This window comes from Vitis vinifera, chromosome 11 (genome assembly GCF_030704535.1).
Source record: "Vitis vinifera cultivar Pinot Noir 40024 chromosome 11, ASM3070453v1".
Classification (NCBI taxonomy): Eukaryota; Viridiplantae; Streptophyta; class Magnoliopsida; order Vitales; family Vitaceae; genus Vitis; species Vitis vinifera.
Window position 1 is genome coordinate 12013033 of NC_081815.1, and position 12619 is coordinate 12025651.

Here is a 12619-nt window from a genome sequence, read left to right on the forward strand (position 1 = left end):
GAGTCCATTTCTTTCTCATATTAACCATCTTCTTCTTCATTAATTTTGGACTAAGTTTCCTTTCTAGAATTATCAAATTTTTGACGCAAAATTCTTTGAGGAAATAATTTTTTAATGATATGATTCTCATAAATGATTTTTTTTAATAAATTATTATTCTTCCTGTAGAAGACTTTGGTAGTTAGGGAGGAAGCGAGTGGCGATTTCTTTGAAAATGAAAAGATAAATTAATTAAGAAAAAGCAAAAATAGAAAAGTTGGGTAAGAGCGGTGAATTCAATAAATTGAAAATTTTTTTTGGTAGGTTAAGTGGCTGATGGAGAAAATTTAGAGAGAGAAAGTGAATAGGAGAGAGAGGGGGAACTGAAAAGAGAGAGTAAGTATGAAAAGGTGAAAGCCGTGCGATGCCTTGCAGCGGTTGCGTGTGGAAAGCAGAAAATTGGTTGAAAGGCCGAACAGGAGAGAGTTTGGGTGCAAACCCCACTCGCGGCCGACGGAGCTCACACCTCACGCGCTCTTCACGCGTTCAATTTGAAAGAGCAGCGCGAGGAAGACCTGGTTATCATGGAGCGTGTGGGCACGCGGATCAGTTGATGTTGGAGAAGCATTGTTGAGAGAGAAAGGCAGTCAAGCTACAGTCATATTTAGAGAGAGAAGGATGGAAAAAGAAAGTGATAAAAAGTAATCTACTCATGAATCTCTCTCTTCCCTTTCTCTCAAAGCTAAAAGGCCTCCTTTTTCTCTCTCTCTCTTCGTTATCCCAGCGTATTCAGACAATTGAATTTTTATTTTCTAAATGAAATAAAATAAAAGATGACACCAAAAGGAGAGCAGATTGCTCTGCGCAGAAAGCATTTTCCAGAAATCCTTGCAACTGATAGTACTTCCACCTTCCTATTTTCCAGAAATTCTCTTTCACTTTCTCTTTCTCTTTCTCTCTCTACTATAAAACAAAACATTTTCCACGCCTTTTTCTCTGCACCCAAACTAATTTACTTGACTTGGGGTTTTATGCAGGCTCTGTAATATTTGAAAAAGTCGAGCTTTTTTTTTACCTCGGTGTTTTTGTTTAGGATATTTTTGAGCTTGAATCCGATAGGAGAGGTGTTGATAAGAGAGAAAGAAGAGAGAGAGAGAAATGAGGAGGGTTTTTGTGAAGGAGGGGATCTGATCTTTCCCTTTCGAGGTTGAATTCTCGAACTGCTTTTTGAGTCACACGCAGACAAAGATCCCTCTCTTATGTAACTCAAGCTTAGCTACTCCTTTTATTATTTTTCCGGTTTTTCTTTTTTCCTTTTTCTTCTCTCTTGTGTAAAGGCTTTTATGGTTTTCCCCTTGTGATTCATTTTTCCTGGAAGGCGAGAAATTTGGAATTCATCTTTGTAGAAACCCTTGACTGGAAATCCATCCTTCGGAGGTGAAAGAGTAGATAGAATTAGAACACATGCATTATTGATAGCAGCCTCCCTTCTTCCAAGCCCCCAATTTAGTTCATCAGATATCGGTGCAATTCAAAGGATCAGATTGCTTGTTGTGGAATTAAAAGAAGGGGGAAAAAATTGAAGCGATAGAGGGAGAGAAATGAGAGCAGGTCTCAGCACGATCCAACAGACCCTGACGCCGGAGGCGGCTAGCGTGTTGAACCACTCGATTGCGGAGGCGGGTCGTCGGAATCACGGGCAAACTACGCCGCTTCACGTGGCAGCAACCCTTCTGGGCTCCCCCTCCGGCTTTCTCCGCCAGGCTTGCATCCGATCACACCCCAATTCTTCCCACCCACTCCAGTGCAGAGCTCTTGAGCTCTGCTTCAGCGTCGCACTTGAGCGCCTCCCAACCGCCCAAAACATCTCCCCAGGCCTTGAACCCCCCATCTCCAATGCTCTCATGGCCGCCCTTAAGCGCGCCCAAGCGCACCAGCGCCGCGGCTGCCCTGAGCAGCAGCAGCAACCTCTTCTCGCTGTCAAGGTCGAGCTTCAACAACTCATCATCTCCATACTCGATGACCCCAGCGTTAGCAGGGTCATGCGCGAGGCTAGCTTCTCCAGCCCTGCTGTCAAGGCCACCATTGAGCAGTCCATGAATTCCCCACCCACACCCAATGTTTCTCCTTCCCCAATTGGATTGGGTGGCTTCCGAGGACCCGGTGCCCCCACCTCCACCCCCACTCCCACCCCAACCCGCAATTTGTATTTGAATCCGCGGTTGCAGCAACAAGGCAACGCCGCCACCGCTGCGGCTGCCAACCAGTCCGGCCACCAGAGGGCCGAGGAAGTGAAGCGCGTTGTTGATATTTTGTTGAGAACTAAGAAAAGAAATCCGGTGCTGGTGGGCGAATCAGAGCCGGAGGCCGTGATGAAGGAGCTACTTAGGAGAATTGAGAAGAGGGATTTCGGAGATGGACCACTGAAGAATGTCGAGGTGATTTCTCTTCACAGGGAGCTCTCTCTTAATAATTCCGATAGAACTCAAATACCCACCAAGCTAAAGGAATTGGGTAGATTGGTGGAAGCCCGAATCGGAGGTGGAAGCATTATTCTTGATTTAGGGGACCTGAAATGGCTTGTCGAGCAGCCGGTGAATTTAGGAGTTGCCGGCTCTGGTACAGTTGGGCAGCAGGTTGTTTCAGAGGCAGGGCGCGCTGCTGTGGCAGAGATGGGGAAGTTACTGGCGACGTTCGGAGAGGGTAGCAATGGCCGGCTTTGGTTGATTGGGACTGCTACTTGTGAGACTTATTTGAGGTGCCAGGTCTATCACCCTTCCATGGAAAATGATTGGGATCTGCAGGCAGTGCCAATTGCTGCTAGAACCCCTGTTCCAGGGCTTTTTTCGAGGTTGGTTTCATGTTCTACCTTCAATCAGACAGACCTTATTGCTTCTATTTTCCATGATTCAAGTAGTTAAATCTACTTTAAGAGAACAATAAAACATATGCCTGTAAGTTAGTTTTCTGAGTTCATTGGTTTGGATAATTTGTTTTTTCAGATACACTACTCGAACAATTACATATTCCATATTTGATGCTGTCAATCTGGTTTCTCTGTGTTGGATTCGATCTATAGTTTCAGCCTGTTTTGAGATTATGTTTTGGGCAGGATTTTAGTTAAAAATTTTGGATTTTGCTGCTTAGAAACTTTCTTGATATAGAGGTTTAGGTAGACAAAGGTTGTCAAATTTCACCTTGAGTAGATCCAAAAATTTCCATTTTTTTGACTTTATGCAAGCATTTTAGTTTTTACTTCAAATTGACACTGCCTTGGATCATGTCTTTTGGTTGGCCCTCTTGTTAAGTTCTTCCCTCTCTAAATAGACACCTTGGTGTGTGGATTCATTTCAAGCATCTTGAAAACCATGCTTGAGCTTTGAAGACATGGTTCTTATTTTTTATCATCCCTTCACTGTTATTCATGTCTTATTTTCTAGATTTGGGACAAATGGGATTCTTAGCAGCTCTGTTGAGTCTCTGACACCAATGAAGAACTTTCCAACTGCAATAACTGCTCTACCAAGGCGTGTCTCTGAGAACATGGATCCTGCTCAGAAAATGAGCTGCTGCCCACAGTGCATGGAGAATTATGAACAAGAGCTAGGAAAGCTTGAAGGCCAGGAGTTCGAGAAGTCATCATCTGAAGTGAAATCAGAAGTGTCTCGGTCATCACTCCCACAGTGGTTGAAGAATGCTAAAGCTCTGGACGGTGATGTTAAAACAACAGATCAGTCACAGGTATGTTTTAACTGTGTCCTACAAGTTTGGAAGACCATATCACATTGAAATATTGAATCACATTTTTGTTACCATTTATGTGTTTACAGACCAAGGATCAAGAACTGATCTGGAAGCAGAAGCCTCAAGATTTACTAAAGAAATGGAATGACACATGCTTGCATCTACATCCTAATTTTCATCAGCCCAACCTCAACTCTGAGAGAATCACTCCAACAGCTCTCTCGATGACGGGCTTGTACAATGCGACTCTGCTTGGGCGGCAAGCCTTCCAGCCCAAGTTACAACCAACCAGAAACCTTGGAGAAACTCTGCAGTTGAACTCAAATCTTGTGGCCAACCAACCATGTGAACAGGCAGTTACACCACCTGGAAGCCCTGTACGGACTGACCTTGTTCTTGGGCGAACAAAGATCAATGAAACCACCACAGAGAAAATCCATAAAGAGCATGTCAAAGACTTTTTCCAGTGCATTTCTTCTGAATCACTGAACAAGTTCCATGAATTGCAAAATGACAAACTTAGCCCATTGGATGCCGACTCAGTCAAAAAGCTTCTCAAGGGTCTGGCAGAGAAGGTCTCATGGCAGCAGGATGCAGCACGTACTGTGGCTACAACTGTGACCCAATGCAAAATGGGCAATGGAAAACGGCGAAGTGCTGGGTCAAAGGGTGACATATGGCTATTGTTCACGGGTCCCGACAGGATTGGCAAGAAGAAGATGGCAGCTGCTCTTTCAGAGCTGGTATGTGGGGTCAATCCAATTATGATATGTCTTGGTTCAAGGCGTGATGATGGGGAATTGGATATGAATTTCCGTGGTAAAACAGCAGTGGATCGCATTGCAGAAGCAGTTAGGAGAAACCACTTCTCAGTAATTATGCTTGAGGACATTGATGAAGCAGATATGCTTGTTCAAGGGAGCATAAAACGGGCCATGGAGAGAGGGCGACTTGTTGATTCCCATGGCCGTGAGGTAAGTCTTGGGAATGTCATCTTCATCCTCACTGCAAATTGGTTGGTTGATAATCGCAAAAGCTTGTCCAACAGCACTTTGCTGAACGAGGAGAAGCTTGCTTCTATCGCAGGTGGTGGTTGGCAGTTAAAATTATCTGCTAGTGAGAAGTCGGCTAAGCGGCGAGCCAATTGGCTGCATGATGAAGACCGGTCCACCAAGCCTAGGAAGGAAAATGGTTCTGCTCTGTCATTTGACCTTAATCAGGCAGCTGACACTGAAGATGATAGGGCAGATGGATCTCGCAATTCAAGTGACCTCACCATTGATCACGAAGATGAGCAGGGCCCTGAAAACAGGTGTCTGCCTCCAACTTCAGCATCGAGGGAGTTGCTCAATTCAGTAGACAATGTCATTACCTTCAAGCCTGTAGACTTTAACCCAATTCGACACCAAGTCAGAAGCTGCATTGCCAGAAAATTTTCCTCCGTCATGGGTGACAAGCTTTCAATCCAAGTAGAAGATGAAGCGCTGGAGAAGATCCTAGGGGGAGTATGGTTAGGCAGAAGCGGGTTAGAAGAGTGGGCAGAGAAGGTTTTGGTGCCTGGGTTCCACCAGCTAAAGGCATCCATGTCCTCCACTGATGCCGCTTGTGATGAGTCTACGATGCTTGTTCGGCTTGAATTCTTCGACTCTGATTCAGATAGCCGGGGCTATGGAGATTGGCTGCCAAGTAAAATAACGGTGGTGGTTGGTGGGTCGTGACACGTGATTTCTGTTGGTATCACCTCATCTCTGATGGGTAGGAATGTAAATATGCCCAACTAGTTGGCCAGGGTCGTCGACGGTTGGAGAGGGTAAAGAAAGATGGTTAAAAACAAAAAAAAGAGGCAAAAAAAAAGGAAAAAAAAAAAAAAACAGTGGGACCGGGGGATGATTAGGTTAGCGGTATCTTTAAGTGCCAGGCTCTGTCTCACTTTTTATTTTATTTTATTTTTATTTATAGTATTTTGATTATAAATATTTATTAATTACATGAACTTTGATTAATAAGATGAGGCATTCCTCTGTTTGTTATAGTTTAACAGTGTCTCATAAATTCCTTTTTGGCTGTTACGCATGGTATTGAAGTTAATGATTGATGGTTAGCATATGGTCTATATGAAGAAGGTGTGTTAGGCTTCTGGGCAAATGGAATGGCATATAAATTCAATGGTAAATGGACTTTTGAGTAGTCAATAAGAATTTGAAAGGGTGGAGGACAAATGTGAAACAGAGTGGTCAACAATTTCACCTTTTCTCTTTTTTCCCCACTTTTTCTAATGTTTGAAGATGTGGTAGTATTATTGACTTTCAGATTAAGCAAATCAGAATCTGAATGCACATCACCGACATAGGATGGAAAAGATTTTCGGTTTTGCTTTTCTTGTTTTCTCTGTACAACACACTGGAAAGTTGGTTGCATGGACAATTACAGTTGCGCCCAAGGGTTTAAGCTGCTTGTAAAAGTGACCCTGTCTCAAAGGGTTATATATGCATGTTTCTACCCAACCTTGAAAGTTGAATGGAGAATTATAAGATAAAAACATCACAAAACTGATAAATGGAAAAAAATAGTAAAAAGTTGAAAAAATTTAAAAAATTCTCACATATTTATTCAAATTATCTCCCTCCCTTTTTTATTAAATAAAAGTCAAAGAATTTGAGGATATATAAGTTTTTGAATAATTTTATTTATTTATTTCATATCTTGCAGAGTACATCACTTGAGAGATTTTAGATTTATTTTTATTTATTTTTCCATTTTTTAAGTACTTTCCATGATTCAAAGAAAGTCTTGACCTAATTTAACTGAGTGCAAAGAGAATATAAAGATGGTAAAAACTATTTGCTTGGTCAATTTTTTAGCTACCACATGGAGGGACGAATTATGGCAATAGAAGGCAAGAAGGAAGCAATGAAGGCCACATTCGTGATATCCCATATTTATTATATAAGGGAAAGAAGTTCATGACATTATATATGTATGAGGTCCTCTTAATCATGTAAATGTGTTTTAAAGTCGCGAGGATTCATTAGACTGAAAAAAATAAATATTTATGTGGTTGAGATCATAGATCAACAATTTATGGACACTAGATCTAAAACGAATAATAAAGATATCGGGCTCAAAAACTTTACATTTAATCTAGATGTGTTTAGATCAAGTTCCACTCGTAGAAGAAAATCTTAATCACTTGGTGACCTTTCACTCGATCACTTGTGTTTTGAGTCTTGACACCTTTGTAGAGTGGCTACTCAACTTTCTTGAAAGAGAGAGAGAGATGAAGACTCTTTGAAAGACAACAATTTAGAATGTCTAACTCTAAAACCTTTAAGAGGGTTTATACAAACTTATGGTTTCAAGTAACTTTGACCTAACTTGGGCTTAGGTTACTTAATATAGTTAATTGGGTCTTAATTAATTAATTAGCCCTAATGGGCTCCAATTTATCAATTTGCCCAATCCATAAACAAGGAAAAAAAAAATCCAATGCAACCTCATGTTTTTACCAAAATGCCCTTATATGCATAAATGATTAATTCTTCATAAAACCTTAAAACTTTGTACCAACAAAAAAAATCAACTTAAATAGGGACCACTAGGACCCATAAAAAATTATTAGATTTTTTAGAATCTAATTATAAAGTTGACTAAACACTCCATTAAAGAAAGTTAACTACATTCTAATACCTTATGAAATTGTATCAAGACGAAAATCAATTTAATCAATTTATCAAGTTAGTGACCTACTATCCATTGCTTGTGGACTCCCTATGAATAATCTAATGAGGTAGATGTTATCAACCTCTTAAGATTGCCTTTATATGTTTGGATAAAGTTTTTAAAAGTATAATACAATGTAATAGATTTGAAATTCATTATTTATTTAATAATGTTTCAGTTTCACTTTTTTTTTATCCTTATTTCATGCATCATACATTATGAGCATTCTCGCCTGACATCTCTTACATTGTACATGACTTGGGTGCATTAGAAGTTGCATGGAAGATCAAAGTCATAGGTTCCTTACAAGTAGATGATTTGTTCATAGTTGGTTTATGGACTTAAGCGATCCATTTGATGCTATAGTGTACTATCTCTTAATTGGAGGGATGACTAGTCTTGACAATCGGGATAAGGTTCCCATGGTGAGTACACTACTATGTATAGTTACACATTAGATAGGACCTATGGTGAGTCATGACACAAGGCTATTGAGTAATCATGACTTCACTAAGTTGCTATACTATATTGTTTCTCAGCTTTGAGAGCATATTGAGTTTGTGACAAAGTTAGCAGTGGCTTTGATTTATAGGTGAGATCCTTAAAGTGATCATATATTTTCTATGGATTTGATCACTATTGATGAAAACTAGTAACAACAAGTATTCTCAATAGAGGCATTATGATTTCTCATGGACTTCAAGACAGTGTGTCCCCTTAGGTGATTTTATGGACGCTTGATCATGAAATATATGGTGCCACAATAATTTCTTCAGTGGAATTTAACATACACTCTTTGTGAGCTAGAATATGTCATTTGATCACATAATAGGATGATTTGTAATGAAGGATGGTAGAGGTAATGTTAAAAGACTGATAACTTTCATCCTGTTAGATTATGGACATCGGTTCATGGGGAGACTATATATAGTGGATAGCAAGTTATAGACTTGTGCACTTAGTGTCTCATTAATACATAAGGTATTGAAGTGTAATTATTTCTCTATAGTGGGATGTTGAGTCAACTTCAAAATTGGATTTTGAGAGAGCTAGTATTGTCTTATGCGTCCTAGTTGAAGGGAAAAACCTAGATTACTTCGTTTTCCAATCCTAGATTAGGTTAGGAACATGCTTAGCTATCCTAAGTTATTTTAAATCCTATGCACAATAGAAAATTTGCATTTTTTTTAAACATAATACGAATTTAGAATATGCCAACAAACACTAAGGCTTAAGTCATTTAATCTAACCCAAGATGAGTCCTAATTAATTAATTAACCTAATAGGGCCTACTAATTAATCAATTAGATCATCAATTAGACCAATTTAGAAACCTTATTCACTTACCCCTATGCAACCTTGCATAATTACCAAAACGTCTTTATGCACAAAAATGAACTTAGAGTCAATCTAACCCTCATAACTTGTGCCAAAAAGGTATATGAGCTTAGAACAGGGATCACTAGGACTCATAGGAGTACTGACTTCCTCATAATCTAATTTTGAAGTTGATTCCACATCCCATTACAGAGAATCAATTGAACTCTAGTATCTTATGTAAATACATAGATTTACTTGACCACTTTATCTTAAAGATTTACTCTCCAGTACTTACAACTTGATTCATGTCCATGACACAACAACTTCCTGTTGCTTCTTAGTAGATCCTTCAACTACTCCGAAGGGATTAAGGTCTTTAACCCATGATTCAAATATTCAAATCCTTGAATGAGAGATCAAGAATGGTGTGGCAATTAGACTTTCTCTTAAGGAGTCCTAGTTAGACTTTCTCTTAAGGAGTCCCTCTAAAGAATGAAAAGTCTCTAAACTCTAAGATCTCTACGATCTCGAATTTTTTAGCCCGAATATTTAACCCTCAAGGGGTTATTAGAGAGGTATATATAGACAAAAGCTAAAAGAGTTTAAGTATCTTACGTTTCCAAATTAGAGTTTGAGTGGAATTCATCCAAAACCCGTTTCTAAACTCTACATGATTGTCACGACCTCTTGAGTAGACATAAACCACTTGAGTGCTCCACTTGAGCAGGCTGACCACTTGAACAAGATTAAGTGCTTGAGCAACCCTTGCTTTTGAAAAATCATTTTAAAACATTGTAAGTACAAAAATGACACTGAATTTTTTTATGCCTCAAAGAAGCCTTATATGCACAAGCCAAACCTTTTTAGATCTATTTGTGACTTCCTGGTTGGACGAACAAAAACCCTTAATCTTCAATTGAGAGCAAGTCACTATCTAAAAAGACTTTTATGACCAAACAAAATTTCCAACATATAAACAAGACTTAATGTATTAACATAATGCACTTACAATACAAATAGAGAAGTTAGGACAAGAGATGGTTACAAGCAATTAAAAGAACTAAAACATGAATTCATAAGGACACTCAATTATCTTCACACCCTGGGTTTCAGACTTAATAACTAATACTCAAATACAACATAAGTACTCCTAGAATTGGGAATACAAAATTTCAAATATTGAGTTCCTAGTTGATTTTGCGTAAAAAAAAAGAGAATGTATAAACCTATTATAAAGAAGTATACATCTTGTAATACACTTTGTAACTATTGGTTAACAAAATATGATCTATTTCACAAAGAGAACTTGTACTATATTACTTTACATATACCAAAACCTCATGGTTCACTAAGGGTAGCTCATATTACAAGTGTACATGACAAATATATATTACATCATTCCTTCAAAAAGATTTAGTCTTTGTATGATACAAAGGCAAAGCCTCAAAACACTTTCAATGTGAGTAAACAACACCCAATCAACAGAAAAACAATTCTCAAGCATTACTCCCAGCATAGGTCTTCTAACCTGCATTTAAATGTGGAAGGGATAGGGTGAGTTCACAACTCAGTAGGAAAATTTATAACCATCCTATGCATATCCTTAAAACCTTGAATTAAACATATAATAGCACGCATGATAAACGATTTATAACCATTAAAAAATATGCAATAATGTCAAACATGTATGCATGTTGTTGATGGTTTCATTTCTACTTTTCCTCATCCATCTTTTCACACATGATAAACTGCTAACCCCACCAATGTACATATCAGACATCGATGCTTGTCCATAATAATGACTATTTTGGGACTATCACCCAAGGATAAGTCATACCCCGTGTCTTTAGGGACTAAAACCCAGGGGTAGAACCAACCCCATACACCGAAATTGGAGTGTCTTCCTCGAGGGCTTTAGGGACTTTCACCCAAGGACCCATGGTTCCACATAAACAATCCTATAACTTTACATAAACACTTCCCGCATATCAATCAATTCTCTAGATATCATCTGTCATTATTACATATCTTTCTTGCAATGCAACCACACCATGAACCATTTCATCAATATTGGACCATGAATCCTCATACCAATATATGTTCAAATATCATTGCAACATTTCAATACAATAAACCGAGATGTAGTGACACATTAAAACATTTGATGAAACCATAGAAATGACATGAAATTTCAATAAATGTTTCAAGAAAAGAAACCAAGATACACCGGAATGACATAAATTCTCCACCTTACACCAACTTCCTCTTTGTGATTCTTCTATGTAGGCGATCTTTACCTATTACAAGGAACTAAAATGAAACAACATAATTTAGGTTTCCTAACCATGAAAATTTATGCAATTAAAACTTATGACATTTTCCTTTCCTACTAATTTTTAACAACTTATTGTTGCTAATTTTAATTCTCATATTCTCTAATCTACATGCCCACAGGTTTTGAAATCAAATTTGAAGTGAGTTAAACAATCTTTACAATGCATATTAATATTCATACCAAACACTAATTGTTTTGATTTTCCTTAAGCTTAACCTATTAGCAAGTCCCAAGTGTCCAAATAAACTTAATTAATCACATGCTTTACTAGTATATTTTTCAATCAAACCAAACTAAACACACATGCATGTTGATTCTTCCATCAAAGATACTTAAGTTAAAACTCTTTAAACCTTAATTAATTTTGATTTATAACTAAAACATGTTTATTACTAATTACACTCAACTTTTAAACAAATTTTACCATTAATTTGTTTCAAAATATCATTAGGAACCCAAATATATCAAAATCACAAAATTTAACTTCTTCTTGACTTTAATTCTTCACTTTCTGTCTCTAGATTCTCTCTCTAACTCAAGTTGCTGCAGAGACAAGGCTGCAAAACGAGGGCCGCCAGCCTTTATAAAGGGTCCTCAAGTAGCCAAGCAAGAGGTGGTAGGCCACAAGGCTACCACCTCAAATCTCCCAAAATTGCAATTATGTTCTTTTAGTTATCCATTATTAAACCTACAACTGCCCATTAGTCCTTTAGGTTTTTATAATTTTAATAAGCCCCTAAGAACCTAATAAGCATGTTTTAGTCATTAACTAATTCCACTTAACTTTAATCAAGGTTTAATTCATAATTAAAAAAGATTAGCATTAAACTAGTTTTAACATCTAATTAAACATGTTTAAGGTTAAGTACTAAAATAATCATTATTGCCTATTTAATTCATTAGTATTAGGTATTAAATCCTCTTTCCCTAACAAAAATTTTGTCATCGAAATTTAAAGAAGCAAACCTATAAAGAGTTATGGGTACTTGTTTCTCATATTTGATTCCAACTCCCATGTAGCTCATTCCACTCCATGATGATCCCATAACACTTTCACTAGAGGTATGGTTTTGGTTCGTAGTGCTTGCTCTTTCTTATCTAAAATCTCTCTCGGCCCTTCCTCATACGTTACATCTTGAAAATTCAAATCATGGCAATCTAGTACATGTGGGGTATTAGGCTCATACTTTTGCAACATGGAGACATGGAACACGTCATGTATACTTGATAGCTGTGGCGGTAAGGCTAATTTGTATGCTACCTCTCCAACCTTTTGAAGGATTTCAAAGGGCTTAATATATCTTGGAGCAAGCTTTCTCCTTTTACCAAATTGAAATGCACATTTCCAAGGTGTCACAAGTAAAAACACGTGATCTCCTATTTGGAATTCTAGGGGTCTCTTTCTGTGATTAGCATAACTTTTCTATCTACTTTGTGCTACTAATAACCTATCACATATTACTCGAATCTTGTCAGTAGTCTCTTGCACCAATTCTAGCCCAATCAAACTAGCTTCACCAT

At 38.1% G+C, this 12619-nt stretch overlaps 1 protein-coding gene across 1 annotated transcript; it reads left to right on the plus strand.

Moving 5' to 3' along the window:
• Positions 1 to 240: 240 nt before the first annotated feature.
• Positions 241 to 5761, plus strand: LOC100260369 (protein SUPPRESSOR OF MAX2 1). Its single transcript, XM_002266823.5, has 3 exons — positions 241 to 2830; positions 3420 to 3720; positions 3810 to 5761. Exons 1-3 carry the CDS (start codon positions 1581 to 1583, stop codon positions 5439 to 5441), a joined length of 3183 nt encoding a protein of 1060 aa, XP_002266859.2. The 5' UTR covers positions 241 to 1580; the 3' UTR covers positions 5442 to 5761.
• The last annotated feature ends 6858 nt before the right edge of the window (positions 5762 to 12619 follow it).

What these genes read in the sequence shown, in the direction of transcription:
- LOC100260369 (XM_002266823.5), top strand. Translation starts at nt 1,581, where the DNA reads ATGAGAGCAGGTCTCAGCACGATCCAACAGACCCTGACGCCGGAGGCG. An exon ending in GTTCCAGGGCTTTTTTCGAG is followed by an intron (nt 2,831 to 3,419) that starts GTTGGTTTCATG and finishes CTTATTTTCTAG; the next exon opens with ATTTGGGACAAATGGGATTC. An exon ending in AAACAACAGATCAGTCACAG is followed by an intron (nt 3,721 to 3,809) that starts GTATGTTTTAAC and finishes ATGTGTTTACAG; the next exon opens with ACCAAGGATCAAGAACTGAT.